Source organism: Gallinula chloropus (assembly GCF_964237585.1).
Source record: "Gallinula chloropus genome assembly, chromosome: 2".
NCBI classification, from domain to species: domain Eukaryota; kingdom Metazoa; phylum Chordata; class Aves; order Gruiformes; family Rallidae; genus Gallinula; species Gallinula chloropus.
In genome coordinates this window covers 100,924,451-100,952,388 of record NC_140086.1, presented here as the reverse complement: position 1 = coordinate 100,952,388, position 27,938 = coordinate 100,924,451, and the positions used below count along the sequence as shown (strand labels likewise).

Sequence of the window (27,938 nt, the reverse complement as noted above, 5' to 3'; positions counted from 1 at the left end):
CACTGTGCGTGGGGTGTTGCAGCACGGGACCCCCCTCATTCAGCCCCTCATATGCAGAGTGCTACTGAGCAGGGAGGAGGTGGCACACCAGCTGCTCCACCGAATGGCACCCCAGCATGGGCCGTGCTTCCTGTTGCGTGGTCCTGGCTGGCTACTGTCAATGGCTGCTCCTTGGGGGGTGCCAAAACCGCTTGTTCAGTAGAAAAGCCCTACAAAAAGTGATGGAGCAGAGCTGTACTTGTTAGAGTTTCTAGGGGCACTTTTCAAAGGGCCCTTAAGGTCAAAGTTGGTCTTTAGAGGAAACTCTGTGTGTGTCTGCACCTCACTTACGCAGTTCAGGAGGCTCTTCTTGCCGAACTGCCTCCCTGCCCTCGTGCACTGCTTCTTGTGCTGCAAACATACATTTCCAGTTGTTCAGAGTCAACAGCTCTTCTTGGCTTCCTGGTACACCATGGGGTGACTCTCCTGCCCAGCAGCAGCTGGTGGGATCGTGACATCGAGGCCCTGTGTGCTGTCACCACCTGGGAGTTTGGTGCTCTCCTCCAGCTGGCGCACCTGCCTGCTCGCTGCTCGTTGCTGCTGCTCCTTCAGCTCGCTGTAGGATCGGGAGAAGGTATGGAAGATGGATGTGACTGGGAAAGCCATCAGCAAAATCCCACTCAGGATACTGCTGAGGGCTACCACCTGTCCGGGGATGCTGCGAGGCACCATGTCCCCATAGCCAACAGTCGTCATGGAGATCACAGCCCACCAGTAACTGGTGGGGACACTTGTGAATTCTTGCTTGGCTCCCAGTTCACTCTCAGCCAAGTACACCAACGGCGAGAAGAGGGCCATGGCGACACAGAGGAAGAGCAGGAGAAGCCCAAACTCCCTGGTGCACCGGCGCACAGTGAGCCCCAGCGTCTGCAGCCCCAGTGAGTGCCGTGCCAGCCTCATCACGTACAGGATGCGCAGAGCCCGCAGGAAGCGCAGCACCAGGCCCACTCGTTCCAGGTACTTGTTCCCAGCTCCCCCGCTGGGCTTGCTGCTGTTTTTTGTGGAGACCATATCCACGATGAGGGAGACATAGAAAGGCAAGATGGCCAGGATGTCGATGATGTTGAGCGGGGTTTTCAGGAAAGCGCACTTGTTCTCTGCCTGGATGGATCGCAGCAGGAACTCGAATGAAAACCACGCCACGCACACCGTCTCCAGCACAAAGATGTCATAGCACTTCTGTGAGCATTCGCCCTGGGGAGGAGAGGAACGGGAAACACAGAAAAGAGGGAAGAAAAATAATTTAGCCAGGGAGCGAACCAACGAGACGGAGAGCGGCAGCGCTTACAGGAAAGCGCCACGCGGAATCGATACGCATCGCGAGGTACCGAAGCTGAACCACCACTGCTAAGAGCAGCTGGAGCACCCGGGTAACTGGAGCCAGAGCTACAAGCTGTGCGTTTGGCTGCGGGACAGGTCAACAACACTCAGAGGAGTATCCCGAGGCTGCCAAGAATTTGGTGTGATGGTATCAGCCGCTGGCCAGATGGCCCGCTGCTGAACGGCCAGTGGCTCACGCCGGATTTCTAACCAAGCTTTTAACACCCTTCAGAAAGGATTAGTACAGGATTCACGGACTTTAATAAATGGGTGATCCCTCTCTCCCTTCCTGATCAATAATAGGCTGCTTATAAATGGTTCATGAACGCCTACAGCATTCTCTGTCATGTGCTTGGAGTCATCTATGATCCGTTACTCACAGAACAGTGAGTATTTTTCTGTTCCAGCGAACATTTACTAACACACTATCCCTGCCACGAGAAAAGAGGGAGGGTCCGGAGAGGTAAGCATTTCTGACGCCCTCCCCAAGCGTCCTGAGGCACTGGAAGAGGTGCTCTTCCCAGCAGGCTCCCTTAGCGAACGCCGGTCCTTCAGCTAGGCTGCCTGTGAACAAGCCAGCCTCGGCGCGCTGGGACAGCGATGCCGCTGATGGCTGCTCTTTGGTTGTTAATCCAGCAGCACAAACACTACGGCAATTCGCTGCCACATCACTGTTAGCAGCTCCAGCTGAATAATAACCACCTTCTCCAAATAAACAGAGTTTGATGTGGACAATTACAGGGCTCGTGCTGTTTCCTCTATAAGCGCTCATATAAAAGTGCTAATGCTCTGGGGGCTTTGAGTGGAAGGCAAGTGTGTATTTACTTAAGGGAAGTGTGTATTTGTTCGGTGAGCCAGCCTGACTCTGAACACTCCATGAAAAGTCCTCTAAGTATGTCGGGCTCCATCCATACTAGTGGGGGAGGGGGCGTGACTCCCACTGGATGCAACAGATACTAGGCACCAACGTAGGACTTCATTGTGCTTGCCTGTGCTAAATTACAGCAATAAAATATCACTCTGGAGTGGCAAGGCTGTGTCAAACTGGTCCCCGTTTCACCACTGGAGAAGCTGAGAACCTGGCACATGTACAAACAGTTCTGCCCACGTGCTCCCCACAGGTGCCCTCTGCTAGGCAGAGAAGACATTTTTACTGCACAGCACCAGATCCAAACATCACCTCTCCCTCAGTGTGAAGGCACAGGTTCCCCCCTGTTGTGAAAGAGAGCAGAGAAGGCCTGACAAGACTTTTGCTCTCTTTGCTAGCTACAGTGCTCCCCAAAATGTCCAGGAGTGACTAGATACAGGATCGAAGGGCACTGCCAGTAGCAGGAGTAGATCCATCACACTGAGCGCAAAGCCTTGTGTTACCTCACTACCAAAACGCTGAGGCACCCTTTCCACTTCATACTTAAGAAGAGACTGAGACAAGGACTAAGGAGATGGCAACAGCACAAGGAAAAAAAAATAAGTGAAAAGGAATCCTCAGAGCTGGTGTTTACAGTCCTTGTATTAAACATGATGAAAGGTTGTAGTGCCTTGTATTTATAGATTTTTTTTTTGTATTCCACTTTCAGTTGGCACACAACGTACCTCCCACTGTTTCCCAGGGGGTCATGCTCATATGGAGAGAAAAATTACTTGTCCCATCGAAACTGCTGTCAAGATTTTAAGCATATTGCAGGAAGGAAAGAAACTCTTGGTTTAGTAGCATACTAGCTCAGTCAGTCTGTCCTTGACTTCCTAATTTTGATAGGTGTGAAGACTAGAAGGAGCTTAATTTATATCTGCCTCACTAAACTAATTTGGTCATGGCTAAGTATTTTTGTCACAATCATAACATGTAGGGCAAAACATTTTGGGTTTTAGGGACTTTGCTCCTATCACAGCATAATTAAGCCACCAGGCCCTCCCATCAGGAGCAGAACCATGATGCTTTCACACCACCTTACAACTCTGGCTCTGTGGGCCAGAGCCAAAGCTCACAAAGTCAGGGCACTGTAATGTCTTGCCTTACCACCCAGAAACCAGCCATCAGGCCCATTCTGCTTCATACCTGCTTCCTGAGCATATCTCATCAGGATATGCTTCATCTTACACTTAAGGGTGATGACTGCAAGTGACTTGCAGCCCCTGATACTACCCTTGCACGTGGGCAAAAGGATCAGGCTGAGACCCTGGGAAGACAACCCACAGAAGAACAGCAGCCACGGCCTGAGCGACGCAGCGATGGCAAGAAGGTAAAAAACCCAATGTGCAGGTTCACTTTCTCTGAAAGGCACATCACGACTCGGACCGGCATGCACGGAAACTAGGATGCAGCTTGCCTTGAGAGACCTATCTGGCAGAAAGTGTTCCGGATTCTGATGTGCATGTATATAATTTTCATGACAGTAAAAGTTTAAGGAAAGGCAGTGAAGCCTATGGAGAATTTAGCCTTGGAATAGACCTACAAAGGCACTAAGGCGTTTAATAGCTAATTTGGCACCTAATTCCCCCAGCAGTCTCCATTTGGTGCATAAGGAAAGGAAACTCTCCAAAGTCCTTCTGTGTATGAGCTTTGGTGTGGGTGCAAACAGGAGTGAAAATTGCTCCTCATTAACTGGCTACCAGTGGAGATGACTTTTGGAAGACTCTATCTGCCCTCCCACACTCTGACACGTTTATCCTGTGTAGGTTCACAAACCTACAGCTTTGCTATTTATGTCTCCAATCTTCCTGCAGAACTACATCAAAAAACGCAAGTGCAGGAGCAGCCTGGCAACCTTCACTCAGCTGAGCACGAGAGGCGTGGCAGTATCCGAAGCTTGGGTCACCCAACACAGCAGAACCAAGCCAGCACCTTATCCCACCACTGCAACGAAGAGCTGACATGTCCTCCACCCAGAGGGGATGCTGGGCTCTGGTCTTGTTCCGCCCTTCCCACCATCCAGAGCTGACAGCTAACGCGGCGAATGCCGGAGTTATTTACTTGTGGTAGAGCGGAGCGAGAACGCTCTGCTACACAGGGTTCATTTTAAGGGGATGAAACAACCCCCTCTTTTAGCTAATGCATAATTACTCTCAGCAAAGCGCCCTTCTCCCTCGGTGTGGTTATTAACCTCCCGCAACCTGAACAAGCCGGGCTCTGGCCGAGGGCCACCCCAACAATGAGGAGGTCTGAACAACAGGCTTTTCGAAACACAGGCCCGCGTGCTGCCCCGCCAGAGGTCTTTCTTCCCACTAATTAAAGGTCTCCCTGTCCCCTGGGTCATGTTTCGGTACCATCCGCACATGACCTATTATTATCCTCGCGTGAAATCAAAAACAGCAGCAGCAGATCACGCTTCACGTTCCCCGTGCCTTGCTGCTTTCAGCTGCAGCTGCTTTTCCTTGCTGGCTTTCCTCCTTGATTACAGCATTGTAAAAAAAAAAAACCCAAAACAAAACCACAAACAAAAAAAGTGCCAATTTCTCTATCTAAAACTTTTAGCTGTGTATTCCGGTCCAACCAGATGCAGGAACTCTGCTGAGGGCTTGGAGGGGTTTCTTTTTCCCCTCGCAAGTAAACAACAAAAAAAATGCCCAGAAAGACACACACACACACAGATGGCAAAAAGCAATCAAGAATTAATCAGCCATTGGAATAAGAGAAAAAAAAGTCCTAACAGAACAGGATAGCATCCTGCCCAAAAGAGATCTGTATCGCATCAGCATGTTCTCAAAAAAGATCAGGCTACACCAACTCACGGCTATAAACACGTACATTAACAACTACACGCTGCTTTTTGCTTTTTGTGAGCTAAACACCCAGCTCTCACACTAACTAACCAGATTTCTCCACCCCAGTACATTTCTGTGATTACATTTTCATTCCTGGCTTGATGAAACTGAACCACAGGAAAACTTTTTTATTTTTTTATTTTTTATTTTCATAACAATTTGATTTTGTTTTTGTCTTCTGGAGCTCTAAACAGAAAAATAGCATGAATGGCAATCACAAAGGACTCCCTTATTGCACTTTTCTAGTATTAAAAGACTAACTGTTTTTTGTTTAATGTGCACATAATTGTGCCATTAAATGAACAATACCTTAGGCTTCTGATTACAAAAAGCAGTGGTATAATAAAAACCTAAAGAAACAGTTGTTCTTTACAAGACTCATGTGTTTGTTTATGTATGTACATGTGCTTCTTTCAAACAGCTAGTAGGTGGCCTTTTTTTCTATTTTTTACTTTTTTTTTACTTGAGCACAGGGAGAGTTGCACAGGATTTTGGGGCCATATACTAATGTCAACTCAGGGCAGAATAAAAGTAAAGGAGGAAGGTCTCAGTGAGTAATTCTTTGCAGTCAAAGTGTTTCTTCTCCACCTGGACTTACCGAAATCTGTTGTCAAAAAGCCAACAACACTCTCTTTCTTCTGGAGTAACATTTTCTCTGCCAAATGTTTCTTTGGCAAAAGGAAAATTACAGAAAGCAAAGCTGGTGTCACTGGAGTTCAAATCCAGCTGTACACATGGCTCTGCATGGTCCGTCTGAGATTTGCAGGCATCTTTCAGAAAGGTTTTGGTTTGGCTTGCAGGGCCCCTTCCACTGACACGTCCCCCGTACTGTGCCTCAGAAAAATCCCCCACTGTGTGCTGCATGACTTCTTGACCCCTACCTTTGTCCTACAGTCTCCTGAGAAGAAACTCTTGACTCTCCTCGAGATCCTTGCAGGCTTTGACGCTACCGTCTCGCCCCTGTGGCATTAGAAGATGTCAAAAGCCAGATCACCTCTCACCGCCCCAGTTCTGTTGTTGCCTTGCAAACTCATTTCTGTGCGGTCAGCAGCTCCGTGGTGCTTTCAAGAAAGAAGCTGCAATGCGTCCCACCACCACCACCCCCCAGTGAAGATTTCCTTCCCTGACAAAATGTATGTTAAGGAAAAAAACCCAAGCAGAGACCGTAAGGGGCACTGCATACAAAACCACTTACACAAGCTTTAAAGTCATGACATTTCAAAACCAGCATTTTCGTTCTCTTCCACCCGCCCCTTGCCACTTCAGCCTTTCGGGTGATGTATTCCAAGCATCTCCCTGTGCTCAATCAGGTCAAACTCCCCTTTAACAGCAACGTGGAACTTGAAATTCTGACGTGAGCGAGGTCCTGGCACCAGAGCTCCTGACAGAGTCCCTGCGGCTGCCGCACCAGGTCTGCCCGCAGCCCACACCCCACACTGCAGAGGATGAGACCATCTCCAGCGGCGTAGGGTCTTCCCCTTGGATTTGGGCGTGAGGCTGAGCCCCTTGTTTCAGTGAACATCTGGTTCAGAGGAGGTTCAGAGGACAGACCCTCCTCTTTGAATTATTCAGCATCCCAGCACCTGAAGGCCTTGCCTTGCTGGGGTAAGGCCCAGCTCCAGCTCTGGAGCCGGCACAGTGGAAGCTGGCAGGAGTGCCTGGAGCACCAGGTGCTGGGTCACTGCCCCCTCTCGCCCCAGCTAGTGCTGTGAAATGAAGAAGCCTTCCCTGACAAAAACTCCAGCAACACAGCACCATTCCCAGAAATGTGCCTCCCTGACAACACACCCAGAGATTTTGCCCACACTGTCACTTTCTGAATGAAAAGCAATTTTCTCATGACAAGTAATTTTTTGATGAGGGCATCCAGCTAATTTTCACAGCAGGGACGAGCACATGGGTCTTGCGACGTGACCCACCGCTGGAAGGGCAGCATCACCCCCTGCCACCGGGCACAGGCGCTCTCCCCTCGCCACTGACCACCAGCAGACAGACGGCGATTGTGACTCAGTACATCTGCCATCAAAGCAAGGGTCATGCTGAACTCGCAGCCAGCCTGCTCTGAGTATTTCTTGTGCTCAGGAGCAAAGATGATTCAGCTACCGCAGAGCCTGTCCTCAAAGCTGCCTGGCTGTGAATTCAAAGTAATGGTTTCTGTTTTTAAAGTCACCAAGGGGCCATGAAAGAGCCCTCTGCTTCTTGTCACACACACTTTGATCTACAACTAGAGCTTAGTTCATGCTTCATTCTTTCAGCCCAGCTGCTAGAAACAGTAGCCAGAGCCGTGCCTTCAGCGGGAAGGGTTGTCACTAATGGTTCCCAGTCACATTAGGGACATGAGATAACGTTGCACAATTGCTCCTGTACAATTTGTCTTGTACAGAGAAAGGGCAAGGAAGCGGGCAGAGCTATATCTACTTTAGACTTATCTCTCCAGATTCCCTTTGATCCCAAGACAGCACAGTCCTGAACCACCACTTTCCAAAACCTCTCAGCCTGTCGTTTTTATTCTGCCAGTGAAGCTGCAAGTAAACATGGAACACAGGCAGGAACAAGGGAGACGCCAAAAGACTACAGCAACTGCTGAAGTCCACAGCCAGAGTCTAATCAGCCTGTGAAGTGCCATGCTGTGTGTGCTATTCAGTTGCAGTCACGTAGCCAAGGGGTTACTGAGAGGCAGCTACCTGCATGTGCCTTGCACTTGTGTCTCAACACGCTCTTCTGACGTGCAGCTACACCACCAAATGGCTATGTCCATGGAAAGCTTGGAAACGGGTCTGGGAGTCAGTGGGAGGGAAGAGAAGACCCACATGTGTGAGGAGTTCACTTGTCCATGGTGGTAGCCTATGCCCACCCTCTTGCAGACTAAACAGGGGGAGGCACAGATGCACTCCTGATCCAGGGGGCCACAGAGGGAGCCAGCTGTGTTTCCTTGAGTTACTCTGCCCAATCCACAAGAAGCCTGCTGCTCTGGGCCATCTCAGCCCCAAACTGCACAAGCAAAATTAGATACTGTAGGTAGGGCTTGGGTTTGAGAGCCATAAATATTGAGCTTTGAGACCTGCTTAACTGTCACCTTTTTCCCTGCAAATGCTGTAGATGTCTTAACAACTGCTCTCTGACTGCATGGATTTGGCATATACATCTGAATTGTGCAGAAAGACACAGACACAGGGGATTTGATCACCTACCTACCAGGCAAGACTGTGGTTGTGATCTTCCCTTTCCCTGCCTCCTTCACTTACTGTCCCTGCCACATGCAGATATATTCTTCAGTCCAATGTCCTGCTTCTTTCTGCCCCAGTAGAGTTTCTGGGAAATATAGAAAGCCGGTAGGTAGTACTACAGATGCACAAAATGCTCTCTCATTTCTATCTTCTTCTCAACCAGCTTTTCTCACACCCCCATCCACTTTTTGTACATACTTCTCCAAAAGGAAGAGTATTTGTTAGAAGGAAATGGATGCTATCTGGCTCTAATTTATGGAAAGCAACCAAGAACAAAAATCTGCAAGAAGGACGAAACATATAAAGAAAAGGACAGACCATAAATACCTCTGAAACAGAACACCATCAACTCGCCTGGTTTTTCAGATGCCTATCGGGAACAGTGCAGTACCTCACCCGGAGAGGCTGGAGGGGGGATGTAAAGACATCTAACATCTGAAAGCTCCTCAGACTCTGTGACTGCAGTAGGGAGCAGGTTGAGGGAACAGTATGTGCTCCAGCAGCCAGCCGCTGCCATCTCCCAGTCTGACTACACACCAGGGGAGAGGGGCTGTACTGTCACTTAGGGAGGAGCGATGTACCCTGGGCAACATTTTCTTTGAAGTTATTTCTTAAAACTCCGCTCTGTTCTCACTGCCTCGTGACCTCCTCCTGCACTAGTATTCCTTTCACTTTGTATTTCTCTGGTTTTATTGTGTTTGCAATCTGCTTCCCTACAAGGAGCACACACAGCTGCTCACAACTGGCGGCGGTCACCCTCGCAACAAGTCTTGACACCGATCCCTTCTTGCTTCTTCGAACGTGCAGGACAACCAACGTTTGTATCTGGAGCTCACTGACAGGTCCCAATATATAAGTGAAGGGTTTGACTTGTTCAAGAACCTGCTGTTCAAACTGGAATGAGCTGGGAGAGTAACCCAAGGTTACTCAGGTGGCTGGAGGAATGGAAAACCTGTCTTAACAACAGACAATTAAATACATTTGACTTATTTTTCCGTCGAATGAGAGCAGAGCAAAAGACATGTTTGCTGTCTATAAATATGCTAAGGGGATAAGAAAAGCACTGTATAACAGTGTGGTCATGTGTTCTCATGCAGGCTTTCTGGACCTGCTGAAATACTGCTGTCTCCATCTACTACCTGTCTGCTCACAGTCCACAGCTCAGCCCACAGAAAGGAGCATGCGATGCTTTCTTAACCCTCCTCAGTGCAAAATCAGATAGGATAACTCACTGGCTGGTTATGCCATGACACCTGACTTGGTCCAGGAGTGGCTGGGAAGGGCAACACTAAGTAACAGCAATTGGCAGGTAAGGTGGGAGTGGGAAGGAGATGGACCCAACATGCTCAGTTTACACTAGCTATTTGCAACCCATCACCGGTTGAAAGGACAGTATGGGCAGGAGAAGAAATAGCTGCACCAGTTTTCAGCATGTGGTCTCTAGAAGACAACGGAGATTCCAAAAGAGGCCCCTGCAAGAACAGAGGGGGCCAGACACCTTGTAAGATGAAGCTTCTAAGTTTCTGAAAATGGTGCTGTGATGTAGGACCCATTACAACAGAGGACCGCACCCACCCCAGAGGACCCCTGCAAGCCCTACCTGCCTATAATGCTCAACTAGCAAAGGCAATGATGCACCTGATGGTGCTGGAGCTGGGCCTCAAGGGTCCCGAGAGCCCTATCTGACTCACCCACAGCTTTTGTCTGTAGGCTGTTAATATTTGGAGAATTACAACCTATGTGCACAAGAACGGGTTTGCTGTCATTTGTTTCAACAAGTATTCTGAGTCAAAATACTGGGTTTGTACCTGGGGTCTCCTCCAGCAGTTTTACAGCCTCTCAGTGCCACCTGGCAATTGTCCGAAGCCAGACAGCTACGCAGGAAGACGAGAACAAGGTATCACATTTGAAACTCATCAACTCCCGTGGCAAGGATTTCACAGGCCATTGCCCACGTGACCTGCTTTTTGGCAGCTTTGCCCTGCAGCGGCCCCCTCCTTGGGAAACACCCGTGCGTGACGTGGCTGTCCAGGTGTGCCCACAGCTCCCACGCAGCCTGCTGCGCTTGGACCAGGCACATCAGGCACGGCCTGACCTCAGAGGGCTGCTCAGTGCAGTGGATTTGTTTATCAGAGTCGCTGCCATGGACAGAGGCACTAAAGCAAAAAAAAAGATGATGATCTCACCAAGCAATGGTGTTCCTCCAGACAACAGCTTTGCTTTAGAAACGCTGATGCTCTTAGTGTTTGTGAGTAAAAAATACCTTGGAATTTTCTATTTCCGGATTTCCAGAATGTTTTTCGTGGTTTCCACTGAAATTGAAAGTAAAAAAAAAAATGCCAAGAGAATAATTAAGCAGCAGAAGCCTCCTTGCTGACAATGGCTCCCCCTCTCCCCCTGATTTCACATGAACTAGAAATCTTCCTCTTCAACTCACTCTCTGCTGCGTTAGAGGCACCATGTTCCCCGAGGCCTGGAAACTACAATGCTTTTTAAAACGATTCCATTCTCTGTGCACTGAAGGAAATGCTTGGTCTGGAGCTTTTACATGCATCAGCCCGGTTACCTTACAAACTAGCAAATACCCCCATTCATGGAGAACAATCCTTAGCTCGTATTTTCTAGCCAGTGCTCTGAAAAGAAGACAGACTCAGTTTTTGCTTGATGAAACCACTTGAGCAATGGCACTTGGCACTTAGAGCACACTGGCTTCTCGTAAACATGGCAGGGCTGCAAAAATAAGATGCAGGTTATCTCCTGTAAGCAGCAACATAAATCAAACAGCAGCAGAACCAGAGCAGGGCTGAGTCCTTGCCAGGGGCACTGATGTGCAGTTTGAACAACTTCCCCAGGGAATGACGACACCCAGGGAATGATGACACCCTTTCCTCTGAAAGGACCGGCCCAGGCTGGGGGATACAGGGCTGTGTCACACAGCAGAGGTGTCCTCAACGCTCTGACACCTACCCGGCACCGGGGAAAAGATGATGCTGTGGTGGTACCTGGCTATGCCCACAGACACGCATGGATACACAGCACCCAGAACCAGGGTCTTCCTAAACTCAGTATCTTCTTTTCTCCTTCTCCTCAAGCTTGTCTGAAAAAGGATCTCAGTCTTGTTCTCTCTCTCATTACTAATCATATTAAAATGAACTGATTCTCAACAGCGTTCCATAGCGTTTTTTCCCCTCTATTTTCCCCAGTTTTCCCCTTCCTGCAAGCCCGGTTTTAGAAACTCTTCTCAGCCTCCTGCCTCCCACTCATTGCTGTTTCTTTCATACTGACCCACATTACTTTCACTTGTTCCTGCAGCCCTCTAACCTGCTATAAAATTTGGGGGGGGGGGGGTGTGTGGGGTGTGGGGAGGTGGTGTGTATGTGTGCACCTGTTTTTTCTCTTGGAAGAAAGGAGGACAGAACCAAGCTTACTCCTTATCGCTTACATTTTCCCCCAAACTGTTTTCCCCCTCCCTTCCCTTTCCCTTTCTCCTGTTAACTGGAGGCGAGCGGGGGGCTTTGCCCGTGCCGCCTGCGGGTAGCTTTGCTCTTGGGCTGGTAGTGGCTCAGTGCAGCTGGCAGCCTGCTCCCGCACTGCCCTGGCCCCGAAACGCCGCAAGCGGGCGGTTACTCCCGCACTTGCAAGTGGCTGGATTTCCACACGGCACACCTGACCGCCACAAAACCCCACACTCGCTCACGTTCCCTCTTCCTTCTGTGGAGAAGGACCTGGGGGTCCTGGTTGATGACAGGTTGGCCATGAGCCAGCAGTGTGCCCTGGTAGCTAAGAGGGCCAATGGGATCCTGGGATGCATTAGGAAGAGTGTGTCCAGCAGGTCGAAGGAGGTGATCCTCCCCCTCTACTCTGCCTTGGTCAGGCCCCACCTGGAGTATTGTGTCCAGTTCTGGGCTCCCTGGTATAAAAAAGACAGGGACCTCCTGGAGAGAGTCCAGAGAAGGGCTACGAAGATGATTAGGGGCCTGGAACATCTCCCCTATGAGGACAGGCTGGGTGAACTGGGACTGTTCAGCCTTGAGAAAAGAAGACTTAGGGGGGACCTAATTAGTGTTTATAAATATCTTAGACATGGGATGCAGGGGGAATTGGCCAGCCCCTTTTCAGTGGTCTGTGGGGACAGGACAAGGGGCAATGGCTGTAAACTGGAGCATAGGAAATTTCGCACCGACATGGGGAAGAACTTTTTCACAGTGAGGGTGACAGAGCCCTGGCACAGGCTGCCCAGGGAGGTGGTGGAGTCTCCTTCACTGGAGATATTCAAGACCCGTCTGGATGCCTATCTGTGTGATATGTCCTAGGGAGCTGCTTTGGCAGGGGGGTTGGACCCGATGATCTCTCGAGGTCCCTTCCAACCCCTACGATTCTGTGATTCTGTGATTCCTGCTTAAGGCAACAGCAGCTGCTCCCTGCGACAGCAGTGCCGAACGCCAGAACCGCCTGCCTCACCTGCAACGAGCCCACCCTTCTACTGCGTACGGAGCAGCTAGCTGCAGTCCAGGAGAACGTTACCGACAGGCCCTGCCCACAGGCACTCGCTGCACCGACCTTTCAGGAGGGCCCTGCAATTTCTGTTCCGTCGTCATCCCTACCCAGGGCAACGTGCACCAAGTTTCCAACAGGGCTCGGGATGTGCTGGGATGTTGGGACCTTCAAACCATCCTCTGCATTTCCTATTTGTACTCACGCTCGGGAAACGAGGCAAAGGGAGTGTGTGCGTAGAAGGGAAGTTGGGCTGGTGAAGGGGCTGGAGAGCAAACATTACGGGGAGCGGCTGAGGGAGCTGGGGTTGTTTAGCCTAGAGAAGAGAAGGCTGAGGGGAGACCTTATCACTGCCTACAGTTACCTGAAAGGAGGTCGTAGAGAGGTGGGCGATGGTCTCTTCAACCAGGTGACAGGTGATAGGACGAGGGGGACTGGGCTCAGGCTGAGCCAGGGCAGGTTCAGATTAGACATCAGGAAAAAGTTCTCCACTGAAAGGGTTATTGGGCACTCGAACAGGCTGCCCAGGGAGGTGGTTGCGTCACCATCCCTGGATGTATTTAAAAGACAGGCAGATGAGTTACTTAGGAATACATTTTAGTAGAGGACAGGTACAGTTGGACTCGATGATCTCAAGGGTCTTTTCCAACCTTTTGATTCTGTGATTCTATGATTCTGTGTGTGCACACCTGCATGGGAAAGTGAGGTTACAAGAGTACTGTCAGTAGATGGCCAGAGGCTGGGCTGACACGTCTACTGAACAGCCCCTTCCAGATGAGGCATCCAGGAGCTCAAGTCTGAGTTGCAGCAAACACTGGGAATATGCCCCACCATGCCCCGCCCCCTGCAGCACCCCCACAAACGCAGGCTCGTGTCACATCCTCTTCAGAAAGCTTCAGGGTTTCTGAAGTTTTCTGTCTGCCTTTGCCTTTCACCACGATTATGACCTGCCACCGCTCACTTCATCTTACCGATGACTTCAAGTCATGTGTGAGGGCTGAGGAAGCCCCAGGCATTCAGCATTCAGCTGGCACCTCCTGCACAGGGGGACAGTGCTCCTGCATGGACATGGGGACAGGATGGCAACTGTCACCCCACCTGTAAGGCCAGAAGGGGCTCTTGAGCTAATCCCCTGCAGAGCAGAGCATGTCACTATATGGCTCATGAATGACATCCATGGTTTCCATCGAGCTGAGGCTGGACCGACAGGCATTAAAGGCCTGACTAGAATGTACCTAAAACCCGTATGAAATGGATTCAAGCATCTCCAAATACACTGTTTCCATTGTTAATTACCCACACTGTAATACACTGTATTTAGAGCATGAGTTTGTCTAGCTGTAAGGTCCAGTTATTATTCAGTGCTGTTCATAGACATTCTCTTATTCTGCTGTTTACTGCATTAAAACCTCTTCTACTGTTTCACTATAAAGCAGATTTTTTTCAGATTTCAAAGAATTCTTTTAACTTTTTCTTTTCAGCTTCACTGCTTAATGAATGCCAATCCGGACACAGTTATCTCAAGCCTCATGCTTTGCCCCTTAACGAGCATTTCAGGTGGAAAATTGCGTACAGCCAGTAGACCGCTATGGTCTATAAATCCTTTCTGAGCCCCCACTTTCCAGAAGACTCTTTTGTCCTGGGCTCCCTATGCTCTCTACACCTACAGGCAGCACTCCTGCTGATGAACACGCAGCTCGTTACCTCCCCATGCTCAAATCAGTTCAGCTAACCATGCCAGACACATCTGGGCCCTGGCTACTGTGTCATTTCTATGCTACCTATAAATTTAATTTGTAAAATTGTTTTACATTTGTTCTCAAATCACCAGCAAAACACCTAGGTAAGCTTTAGGCCAACACCACAGGCACTTGTGTGGCTTTCTGCATGCACCATCGCTGGATGAGGATTTCTCATGTTAGTTTTCTGCCACTTCAATGTCTAAGAGAAATTTTAAAAACATTTAATAAGACAGGCAAGGTTTTGAAAGATGCCTTAATTTTTTTTAAGGAAAGATGTCATGTGAACCCTAATTCACATTCCTTACAGAAATCTAAGTACCTACATGAGAATTATTTTTTTCCAGAAAATTTTATAACCTCATAAAATGATACTAAGTTTGACTAATGAGTGGTGTTCTGCACAGACTAGAATGAATTATGTTTTGTCCTCAAAAACATTCCTGATTGTACTCAGAACCATTTTTGCATGGTTTTACTTGGAACTAGCATCATGCCTACCTTCAGAAAATCCAACACCTTTATAGTTTTCTCCTGGTCGTTTCTTAAGCCTTTGTTAAAAACCTATTGCTAAAAATGTTGTAACCTTTTTCTTTTCCTTCTTCTTTATTTGTGTACCGCTCTTCTAACTTAATTTGTCTTGAATCTAAACGTCTCCATGGACACAGCAAAGAGCCCCCACTTTCAAAACCTGCTATATTTCATCTCAATCACCACGTTTTAAGCTATGGAAATGTAAGCATTTATAATGTTAAAAGATTTAATGCAATTTTTCTAAGTGCTGTACACATGAATCATCTTATTACCTCGGCCTCGCTGCACGAGGTCTGGGCAAACATGAAGCTGGTTGCTTTCTTTATTCCAAACCTCTGGAATTGATAGCAACATATCCTTGAGCTCTGAGATGAATTTTCCAGATGATAATTTTATTACAAACAAATGAAAGATTTCTCTCTCTCAGAACACTAGGACAGTACCAAATAAGTCCGTAGAGCACAAGCTGTCTTGGAAAAGGCAGTGGAGTAATGAAGCTACGCTATACCATCAAGATATTATGGAGCAGGGTGTACTGAGTAGCTGTAGCAATTTTACAAACATGACTGGAGGCCAAGCAACTATTATTGGGAGATTGCTTCAGAGACTCCCTGGATAATTTACCAGGGAGGCAGGAGAATAAACCCACTGGTAGGTATAGATAGTTATAGTGGTAGAACCAGAGAAATATTAAAAGAAATGAAATACAGAGCATATTTGCTGGATCAGTCACCTTGCCCCAAAACGAACCAGTTAACTTGGCAAAGTTACCAGTGCTTTTATGGAAGAGCGTTAGTTGTTCAATTATATATCACTAATGTTATATTGTAGCATATTTATGCAATATTTAAAAGAAGACCCAAGCCTGCTATTTATTCATGAGAAGATATCCTGTAGACTGAAGGAGCTCATTAGTGCAGCATAGACCTATTAACAAGTCAACAGGAATTTTAACATACTGATCTCTTGCCTCACACACAAGCTAACAGTGCAGAGAAATGCTCTACAGTTTTATAGTTCTAAGCCTGAAACACCATAGAGAGTCTCAGAAGGTTCCCAAAGTCTATATTGTAGCCTACTGTCCTCAAAGTGTTCCAGAGCAGCTCCTTGTCCCATAAAAATTTCTTGAGAAAAGCAACTTGGGAGAAGATGCTGCAGTGAGACCCAAAGCTGGTAAGAGCCAGGCATGAACACAGATTTTTGAGTAGAGACCTCTACGGGCCTCCATGCAAATCTGCTTCACAGTGCCATGTTCCCACCCTCCCAATCTAAAGGCACCTCTTTAATGAAAGAAAATACAACTTTCCCCCTAACCCCTCCTGATACAACAGAGAGAGAAAGGTGTTCCTACTGAGACTGATTTTCCTTTGTCTTCTCTTCAAGGAGCTGCCATGATGTAACAACTAGGTATGTCTGCTAAAGTTTGTTTCAATCAAGAGGGAAGTCTTCTTTTTTAAATTTGTTTCTTTCTTCCAGGGGAGTCAGGACTGCAGAAAGAAGAAAATTATTAATTTTTTTTTCCCCCAAGAGGAGCAAGCAAGCCAAGGAGAAGAAATGGCAAGAGCTGTCTAAAAGTAGTCACAACTAAGTACAACTAGGTGTTACCCAGCACTGGCCACACAGCCAATACCAAGAATAACCTTAATTATTCCTTCAGATATTTTCTATTCACTAGCAGTTAAGGTAGCCTTGCACAGAGGAAGGGCTGTCTCTGAGCAGAGCTGTCAAAGCTGGCATGTGGTGTGTTATTTGACCAGGGGGTTTCAAGGCAGCTGAGACCCTGGTCAGTAGCAAGTAGAGCAGCTGGTGTGGGCAGTGTGTTGAGCAACAGTGACACTGAGGACTCGCATCACCAAACCTGTCCCCAGTGTGAGAATACAACAGTCCTGAACTCAGTAGAATGAACTGATCCTGAGATAGGCTCCAACACCAACAGCTGCATTTGGACAACCAATAAAGGAAAGATTTAGATTCAGATCCACAAAGGAAAGATTAGCACATGTATTTCTTTTACATTAACGACGGTATCATTCAGATGGTTCACAGGCAAGCACAGTAAAAGGATCAAAGAACACGACTGCTTCTTGATATTTGCAAAGAACATTTTGCCATTAGTCTTACATTTGCAAATTCCACTGGAGTTTGATAAAAGATGCACGTTACTCAAAAAAGCCACACAACTCAACATTTAATGTTGGTCGACTCCTTGATTTTAACGCTCTCCATGTGACCCACAGAAGCAACATCTTTCAAACACCATCACTTTCAACTGCTTTCAGACAAACCTGAGCTGTCTGAAAGGCAACACGTGCAGCAAATCTCTCTGACTAGTGGACAGGAGCTGGGAGACACTCTTGTGACTCAGACTTGCACTTCAGAACTTTGCAGTTGCTCCTCAGTTTTGCACTCTAAGGATGTCATACAGGTCACAGCACTGAGCTTGACTGAGTTCAAGAAGCATCTGGACGATGCACTCAGTCACATGCTCTGACGTGGCTGGCCCAGTGTGGAGCCAGGGATTGGATTCAATGATCCTTAAGGGTCACAGAATCACAGGGGTTGGAAGTGACCTCGAAAGATCACAGTGCTTGAATAGCCCCAAAGGGGGCAGGTATGATGCAAGGACACAAATTTAATATAAAAGATTATGTATCACAGAATCACAGAACATTAAGACTGGGAAGGGACCTTGAAAGATCACCTAGTTCAATTCCTCCTGACAGAGCAGGATCACCCAGACTAAATCACACAGGAACGCATCCAGTCAGGATTTGAATGTCTCCAGAGACGGAGACTCCACAGCCTGTGTGGGGAGTCTGTTCCAGTGCTCTGTCACCCTCACAGTGAAAAAGTTTCTCCTTATGTTCACATGGAACATCCTGTGCTCCAGCTTGCCCCCATTGCCTCTTGTCCTATCTCTGTCCATCACTGAGAAGAGCCTGGCTCCATCCTCCTGACTCTCACCCTTCACATATTTATAGACCTTGATGAGGTCACCCCTCAGTCTCCTCCAAGCTAAAGAGGCCCAGCTCCATCACCCTGTCCTCACAAGGAAGATGTTCCACTCCCTTAATCATCTTGGCAGCCCTGCACTAGACTCTTTCAAGGAGTTCTATGTCCTTGAACTGAGGGGCCCAGAACCGGACACAATATTCCAGTTGTGGTCACACCAGGGCAGGGTAGAGGGGGAGAAGGACCTCTCTTGACCTACTAACACCTTTTAATACACCCCAGGATGCCATTGGCCTTCTAGGCCATGAGGCCACATTTTTGGCTCATGGCCATCCTGCTGTCCACCAGGACTTCCAGGTCCCTCTCACCTACAGTGCTCTCCAACAGGCCAGTCCCCAACCTATACTGGTACCTGGGGTTGTTCTTCCCTTCATGCAAGACTCTGCACTTGCCCTTGTTGTATTTCATTAAATTTCTCCCCACCCAACTCTCCATCCTGTCTAAGTCTTACTGAATGGCAGCACAGCCCTCTGGTGTGTCAGCCACCTCTCCCAGTTTTGTGTCATCAGCAAACTTGCTGACTGTGCACTCTTTTCCTTCATCCAGATTATCAATGAATATACTGAATAGTACAGGTCCCAGTACCGACCCCTGAGGGACTCCACTAGATACAGACCTCCAGTTAGACTGTCCCATTGACACAAGTCTCTGACTCCTCTCCTTCAACCAGCTCTCAATCCACCTCACTACTCGACCTTCCAGACCACACTTCCTCAGTTTAGCCACAATGATGCTGTGGGAGATGGCGTCAAATGCTTTACTGAGGTCAAGGTAAATCCTATCCACTGCCCTACCATCATCTATCCACCAGGTTATATCCTCATAAAAGGCTATCAGGTTGGTCAAACTTGACTTCCCCTTGGTAAAACCATGTTGATTGCTCCTAACGACCCTCCCAGCTCAGTACATTCTATGAACTTGCATGAGATAAGTCAATCTCACTTATGAAAAAGGAAAAAAATTTCCTTGCTTAGAAACCTCGCTTCCAGCCTGATGCATGAGGAATATGCCCATGCACCTGAACAGCCAGGTAGATGTAATTTCTATTTCTTTTATGGTGTTGGCCACAGGTGCTGTGCTTAAGACGTTGTCTCCCAAAGCACTCTCAATTTAAGTGCAGGTCTACACAGAACTGGTGATGAAACTACATGGGGCAGACTGAACACATAAACAACAAAGCAAACTTCTGCTTACTGCTGACGCCTAAAGCTGTGGGTAAAGGATGCTCTTGAGGCTTGTCATTTGGAATGTATGTTACCATTTTGATTCAAGTACCAGCCGAGCAAAAAACCCTACTTTAAGCTTCTGAAAGAAAAGAATTAAGAGCATCTTACTTTTAGTTAAAGCACAGCTTTATGGTGCTGTGAGTCCTACACCCCTTAAGCAAGGGCATGTGAGTGTGAAAGTAAATCTCATGTGTCTGCAGCGACTTCCTTGCGCAAAATGTTGCAGGGAAGGCAGGTGACAGTTGCTACTGAGTCATTTGGCCTTTCCCTGGCCTCCAGTCAGCTGTGGCCTGGAATGCCCAGAGGAAACACAAAATGCCAGCTAGCATGATGGGGGATGAGTACTTCAGGAGATCAGTGGAGACGCCATAGTTGGGGATACTGCTGCAGCTCATGGTTTTTGCGTTTAAACAGCAGAGCTGAGAGACTGGGGTAACGAGTTCTCACACCGTCCCCGGGGAAATCAGTTAGCCCAATTCCCCAAGATTCTTTATATAAAACCTATTTATAGTATATAGGCACCAAGGGTGACTTAGCTGTAATACCAGCAGGGAGATTTTTTTAAATAGGCGTTTTATGTTGACAGTGTTGTAATTTCCAGAACAGTTCATTCCACAAGAAAGGAAAAACACAAGCTCTAATTTTACTGGGACTTTCATTCATGGAAACAAACCATCCCTGCATCACATAAACATGTGGCTCTAAGTTAAAATCAAGAAGGTCTCAGTATCACACACCAAAACCCAGCTCAACAGTCACAGAGCAAACTCCTAAAAGCAAGGTGTCCTGCGATGAAAAGCTTCAAGTCTCCAGCAGCGTACCATCTTAGTACAGAAAGCACCAGCAACGACAGCTGGTTTTCTCCTTTACATTACTTTTCATTGAAGTAAGCAAATTATTTAATGTAAAAATTACAGTTTTCCCCACCCAAAAGCACCTCAAACTGCAAGAGTTTTGAGACAAGACGCCATCACTCATTCCACAAAATCTTTGTCATTTCTGACACACTGAGGCCCTGAATACTTCTTCCTGCTTAGCTACCTATTTAGATTACAAACCTAAACAAACCAATCGTTATAACCACAGAATCACGGAGTGGTTGAGTTAGATGGGACCTCTGGAGGTCACCTGGTCCAGCACCTACCCTTGTTCAGACATGCACACCTAGCTGCCCAGGACCGTGTCCAGACAGCTTTTGAATACTTTCAAGGATAGAGATGCCATGACCACCTTGGACAACCTCTGCCAGTGCTCAGTTGCCCTCACACTGAAGAAGTATTTCCTGCAGGAAATAACAGGCATGTTTGTGCCTGTTATATCTGGTCCTGTCCCTGGGCACCAGTGAGAGAAGCCTGGCTCTGTCCTTTTTGCACCCTTCCTTCAGGTATTTCTGTACATTAATGGGAACCTCCCTGAGGTGCATCCTCGCCAGGCTGAGCAGTTCCAGCTCTCAGACTTCTCTCATACGGGAGATGATCCAGTCCATCATCTTCGTGGCCCTCTCTTGGACTTTCTCCAGCAAGGCCAGGTTGGATGGGGCCCTGGGCAACCTTGTGTAGATCCAGGACTGGAGGTTGGTGGCCCTGCTTGTGGCAGGGGAGTTGGAGCTCTGTGATCCTTGGGGTCACTTCCATCCCAGACCATTCTATGATTCTATGCCCATACCAATTTTGGATTGGGGAGCCCAGAACTGGGCACAGGGCTCCAGGTGTGGCCTCAGCAGTGCTGAGCAGAGAGGAACACCACCTCATTCAACCTGTTGGCAATACGTTGCCCAGGGTAATGGCAGACGCCTTTGCTACAAAGGCAAAGAAGCTTGCTGGCTTATGGTAAGATTAGTGTCTACCAGGTTCCCCAGGTCCTCTTCTGCCAGTCTACATTTTCTGCATTTCTCCTTGCCAAACTTCCTGAGGTTCATGTCAGCCCATTTCTCCAGCCTACTGAGGTTGCTCAGGATGGCAGCATGACTCTCTGGCCTATCAGTCACTCATCCAAAGTTTGTGTCATTGCCATACTTGGTAAAGATACACTCTGCTCCATCCTCCAGATCATGTAGAAGTTGAACAGGACTGGATCCAGTACGGACTCCTAAGGTGCAAGCCACCAACTCAAATCTGTGTCTCTGATCACCATCCTCTGGCTGTTGAGCCAGTTTTCAACCCACTTCACTGCTCATCCAGCCCCCTCAGCAACAGCTAGTCTATGAAAAGCTGTCAAGAAGCATTATACAAGACTCTCTCAACCTTGCCTGAAATTACTTTTGTGTGTAGTTTTCTGAAACAAAATCTTTGGTCACAAGATGGTTTGAAACGCGTATTCACAGTTTACCCACCTCCCCATACTCGCCAGCGTGAAAGCTGAAGCACAATGTGTAAATTGAGCTTAGAAGGTTAAATAGTTCCAGGCTTCTTTATGAGCTATTATTAACTTCATTATTTATGAGTCTCTCTCTCTCTCTCTTTGTTGTAACGTTCTTCAGCTGAAGGTTATTGAACTGTAACTTCCTATCACAGCATCTTTAATTACTAGCTCTTCCCAGTACGTCAGAAAGCACGGTGCAGACGGAAGTACTCTCTGATCCTCTCCTCCTGTTTTACACTGTGGTACTAACAAATGATCGAGCCCAGAGGGACTGGGGCTGATAAATGCTTTTGTGAATCAGGACAAAATGCTTGATGTTAATCTTGGAGTTCACCACCTCTTGTCTGCGATGAGGAAGACTGTCTAACGAGACTAGGCAGCTTTCCTCTTCAGATAGGAATGGTCGACATTTCTGTTCCCACCAAGAAAAAAACCCAAAGTCTAGTGTGATGGCCATTCAGCTTTCAGTTGAATGTCTCAATGTCTATTGGCTGTTCAGCTCTTACTGTGCCATCCCAGCTTTTGCTGTATTGTATCCTGTATTGCATTGAGATTCCTGTGATGTGTCCTGCCCTCCTTGAGTCATTCAATGCCTGCTACTTATTTAGAGAATTCAGAAACCCACTAACAGGTATCATACCCCTAAAATGCCTCAAGGATACTCTATGCCTCTGGCTACTTTTATAACTTGGAGATAATTTTTTGGTGCTCTTGAAAGAAATCAGTGCCTGAGGGCTCCTGCTATAATTTTGTCTCAGTAGTATTTTGGCTTAAGAGAGGACTTTTCACCATTCAATCCAGATCTTGCATAGAAATCTCCCATTGTGGAAATGTTAAAATCAAAAATTAGTTATTGCTTTGTTACTTTACATGGAAGAACCTGACTCCTCTCACAGGTTTGTGTTCTTTATATGTTTGAAGCATCCTTTCCCTGAAATTTCCAGAAGCAGCTATTATGCACATTACTGGATAGGTGGTTTTCATTTAATTTAATCAGTAAATAAAAGATGAGAAAAAAAATTGACAAGATAAAATACACGTCCTAGTGTGGTAAGTAAAAAGTAGTTTAGGATCTGATTTTGCTAGCTTTATTGATAACTGTGCAGCATCTGACATACATGACACTGCTTCCAAAAAAGAGTTATGCTTGGGATGAATCAGGGTGACTGTGAGCAAGAAAAAGACAACTGTGGTACGCAGAAAAACTTGCTGAACCACTTGGGATTGTCACTGCCATCCAGAACATCTGGAGCAGTTCAAATGAAGTTAACAAAATGTATGATTGATTATTCTTCTGTATGTTAAGAGAGATAGGCAGGCACCTAAAATAATTTCCTCACCCACTTGGTGATTACTTCTGACTTTTAACATCCCACACATATCTGTGAGGTCACTTACACCTCTGCAGGACAACACTGGGTGTAGCAGCTGATCTATTCAGATGACACTGAATGATTGGGGTACAAAATAATTGCTCTCCAGCATGTTTGGTTGGGTTTTTTTTCCCCCATGATTGCTTCCTCTCTCTTTCCCTGAAGCAATAGCAGGACAGATAGGTGGCACATGGAGCTTCTGTCTTCTGGAAAATGACTGCTCAAGGAAAAGACCACTGCTTGTCAGCCAACGTATCTGCAATAGCTCTGACATGGAACCCTAATAACAGTAAAGCCAGCCTGGAGAACATACACACAGAGTGCAGTGCATCCTTGAAATAATGTTTACTGTTTCTTTGATCCCTAGCCAGGAGGGATGCACATACATTTTCTGCTTGTTACAAGACTGCAAAACCAGACTGAAGAGCTATCCGTGGGCACATATCTTGAGCTTGGTACTAGGGATACAGCCCAGGATGGGCAACAAGGCTTTGAATTCACATAAGTTCCCTTCTCTCCACACATATTATTTGATGAGCTGCACTACCTTTATAAGCCATGTACAGATGACATACAAGGAGTCCACAGCCCAGGTCTCTGATCCTACAAGCAATGCCATGGGCGGATGCCTCACCCCTCTCCTAACTGTACTGAGGCTGGAGAGACCTACAGGGGTATTTACACCCATTTGTGCGGGACCAAAATCAGTCACGGTGTACAATTCCTGGCGTGACTAATTACAACTCAAATACAGTGGCTGACCTAAGTGATGAACTAAGTGATCCATCACCTGTTCCCTGAGTTAGAGAACCACTTTTGCCTCTAACAAAACAACCATTTCCACTCTGCCCACAGACCTTCCCTGTGCAATAGAGGGAAAAAGCCTTTTTGCAGGAGCTTTGTGCTTATAGCATGTAAGGGCACAGAAAAACATCAGATCGTTTATTCAGATCTCCTCTCTATTGCAAGCATCTCACCCTTGTTACTTGAACTGAAATCAGTCATTTACTCTTGATTGAAGTAGTGTGTTTAGCTGAAGGCTACCTTCCAGAACGGCACCAAGCTTTGTACTAAAAACATCAAAAACATACAAAAATCCACTAATTCCCTTCCTAGCCTAACCCAGTAATTAATCACCGTGGTATTAAATATTGGCACCTAGTTTCCCATATGAATTTATCAGGATTCTGATTTTTAACCATGCATCCTCTCCCTGATTCATTTAAAGGTCTTTCAGACAATACAGTCTCCCTCTCCCCACCCCAAACCCACGCCCCCCCTTATTTGCTTAATCCACTCACCTTCCTTTCAGTAATCTAAACAAACTGAAATGTTCAAGTTTCTTACATGTGGTGTTTTCTCCAGGTGTCTATTATCTATAGGTGGGTTTTTTTTTCCCCCCACCATCTCTAGTTTCTCAGAACACCCTGAAAAATCTGAACACAAGAACTGACTACAGTATTTTAGCGTCAGTCTCACCAATGCCGTATACAGGCACGAAACCGTCTTCCAGCTCAGATAGCTTAGCTTACTCCCCAGCTTGGGTATTCAAGGATCACATTAACCCTTCTGGCTTCATGCCACAATAGGAACTCAGATTCAGTTTCTTATACCCCTCATCCTATACTGAGTCTCATTTTGGGAATCAGACTCTTTGTTTTTGTAAGAGCAAATCTGCATTCATCCTCACTGTACAGCTTCAGATCTAAACACAAACCCGTGCTCCTTTCAGTGACCCAGCTTACCAAGAAATCCAGGCTTCTCTCATATGCTTGCTCTATCCTCATTGTTAACCCACTCCACCCAACAAATATTATCAGCCTATTATTAGGAGTCCCTATTTATGCTCAGGTCTTTAATAAAAGATAGAAGGTGCCTAAACTGGTATTTCTGAAAGCAGTTGTTCACCTCTCACTTAAATGCAGGAATATCTAAACACTAAGTACCCCTCAGTTTTCAGCAGCAAACTATGTGCTTAAACACAGCCTTCAAATTCCAGCATACTGCAGTACTGTTGGTTAATTATGGTAAATGATATTAGGACAACAGTTTTAACTAGTACCTAGTACTTCTATCCTGAAATTTCAGATCAGAGAAAAAGCCTTTAAAACAAAGATCTTATAGTAAATCAAATATCTAACAACATGCCAAACATTGTCTTTTTTCCTGTCTGTGACTGAATGAGCTTGATTCCAAACCAAACAGCTCCACTCATATCTAGCCTGAGCACACCTCGCAAGCAAAGGGTGGGCTGAAGGGCACATGAGGCACTCAAAACACAGCGATCTCTCTGGAGTTGCTGGACCCATTTTCCATAAGCATGCTTTTCACTTGCAATGCTACAGAACATTATATACCTCCTGTCAGGTAAAGATCCCTCTCTTTTGTGCTGGTGGCAGCACATGATGAGCCATTCAGCACCCAGGTGACAGTTTGGCTTTCAGGTGAGCTCAGCCTTCAGCTGAGATGCAGAACTCGATGGGCCGAAGTGCTGTTTTAGTAGCTGAAGTCCACAATCACATTTAATAACCATGGGGCTGGAAAATAAGCCCAAATATTTAGTGTCAGGGTTGGACTCGAGTAAAATTAAAGACACAGTCACATGCTCTGACTTGGCTGGCCCTGTGTGGAGCCAGGAGTTGGGCTCAATAATCCTTGTGGGTCCCTTCCAGCTGAGGAGATTCTATGATTAAAGAGCCCGTGAACTCTCTGAAAAGTCCCCAAACCCCTTAGACTGCATTCCAGCAGCCATTTAACCAAAATGTGAAGGCCCTCCTCTCTCACTCTTCAGATGAGCTCTCATTGGCCTACATATGGCTAATTCTAGGAAACTGAACTGCTTGCACAAATAAGGGACTAAACCCTTAGGAAATCTGTTGAACTAAAGGATAAACAAAATATCCATAAGACTTGATTTTCAAGGGCATGAAGCAAGCACAGCTTACACTTGAGAATGCTAAGCATGTCTGAAAATTGGGACATTTGCTTTGTTTCTGCTGTTCAACTGCTGCCTCATCTTCCCTGTCCTTTACCTCACTTGCAGCATCAAAATATTTTAAGTGTGGCTTTTACAGTGGGGCTCTGACAGTTCATTCAAAGGAGCATGTTAAAGAATCTTTCAAGGAGAACCAATCTGTTAGGTTGTAACCTAAGATCCAAACATCAAGCCTCAAGCATGGCTGATTTTTATTCCCACAATAGATAGTTTGCCATCTGGTCAGAAAACAAATCTGTTGGGTAAAGCTGTCTGCTGGTGCGAACTGGCAAAGCTGTGCTGGCAAGGATGAGTTTGGCCCAACCTTCCCTCAATATTAAGTGATGCAATGCTTTCCATACTAGCCCAGCCAGCCCTCCACATCATAAATACTGAATGCAATACCTGCACGCTTGGTGAAATGACTTTGCCCGTCAGCTTCCCTGGGGAGACAACAACTCAAAAAACGTTTTATTCTGAGAAAAGCTGCACTCACCCGATCTTCTTCTTCTCTGACATCTGGCATGGTGCTGATGCAGAGGCTGACCGCAGTGATGGCAACGAAAGAGATTGAAATACAAGCAAAGATTTTTCCTGGGATCCCTGAGTGGGGGTTCTCCACCATGTCCCTGAGCTTTCGCATGCACAAACTCAATCGGCTACTGTCCTGGAAGGCACATTGCGTAGTTTCACTAAATACCATCTCCCCTTCATACAGCCGGGCCTCAGCTGCCTCCTCCTCTTTCTGTCGCAATCTCTTTTTACAGCACCACTCCAGGTGGTCCTCTTCTATCCCCCAGTACACAAGCTCCTCCTGGAAAGAAAGAGCGCACATCTCCCTGAGAAGCCTCAGCTTCCCAGCTGTCAGGAAAGTCATGATCGTCCTGAAGGCACTAGGATTACGGTCAAAAAAAAATTCATTGCAGCTAACATCATAATCATCGCAGATGTTCATGATCTCGTCATAATTGTTGCAAGACTTTAGCTTCCCAAGCCTGGTCAAGGGGCAGTTCTCCAAGGTGGTCCATGGAATTTCGTATTTAATACCACCTACGTTGATGATCACAAACCTGGTCCGGTCATCTAGGTGAGCTAAGCAGCACAAGTCTTCCCCGGGGTGCAGAAGTTTGGCCTTTTTGTAGAAGAACCCTTTCTTGGTTTGCACTTCACAGAGGTTTTCCAAGTTATTGAAGGAGTAGGAGCTGAACTCAGGATCTGCATTCCCAGTGAGCAATGCCATTTCGTGGTACATTTGTTGAGTCCATAGGGAAGGCTGAGGTTACTCAAACGCATGCATCTGGAGCTTGACTGGAGAGTCAATCTGTAAAACAGAATTTTAAAGTTACAATAAAATTAGGGCATTGCTAGATGAAAAACAATCCTCTCAGTCCCAGTAACCTTTCCTCCATGGTATTATTTTTTTTTCCCCCATTAGTTTAGGACTACATTTGCTTTATAGTCACTTATATTAAATTGCAGTAAGGTCAGATGCCATGCTGATGCTTCTAGAGAGCTTAGTCAGTGAACAAATGGGAACAAAACCGATGTGCTATCATCTTCAGAAGTTTATTTTCTTGAGGCTTGAGCAATACCCTTGGGTTAGTTCAGCTCCAAGCAGTGGCTGAGCATCACATGCCACTCACTCACTCCCACAGGAGAAACAGACAGAGCCTCCTGGGTTGGGATAAGGACAGTTTGTTGACAAAAGCACTGTGAAAGGAGAACGATAACAGCCAATTACATTCACACCCAGTGATAACAGAGTACCTCACCAACCCAACAATTACAGAGTGCTGTACAACATGACTACTGACCAGACACCCCAATAGCACTCAGGCTGTCCTAAAGACAACAAACCGATGCCCCCCAAACCAGCC

The 27,938-nt window shown here is 46.8% G+C and overlaps 1 protein-coding gene across 1 annotated transcript; it reads right to left on the bottom strand.

The window, feature by feature from the left end:
- Positions 1 to 420: 420 nt before the first annotated feature.
- Positions 421 to 27,313, bottom strand: KCNG2 (potassium voltage-gated channel modifier subfamily G member 2; the record flags this gene model as incomplete). The annotated part of the gene is made up of 2 exons (XM_084279739.1): positions 421 to 1,233; positions 26,558 to 27,313. The coding sequence occupies 2 exons, from the start codon at positions 27,311 to 27,313 to the stop codon at positions 421 to 423; spliced, it is 1,569 nt and encodes a 522-aa protein (XP_084135865.1).
- Between the last annotated feature and the right edge of the window lie 625 nt (positions 27,314 to 27,938).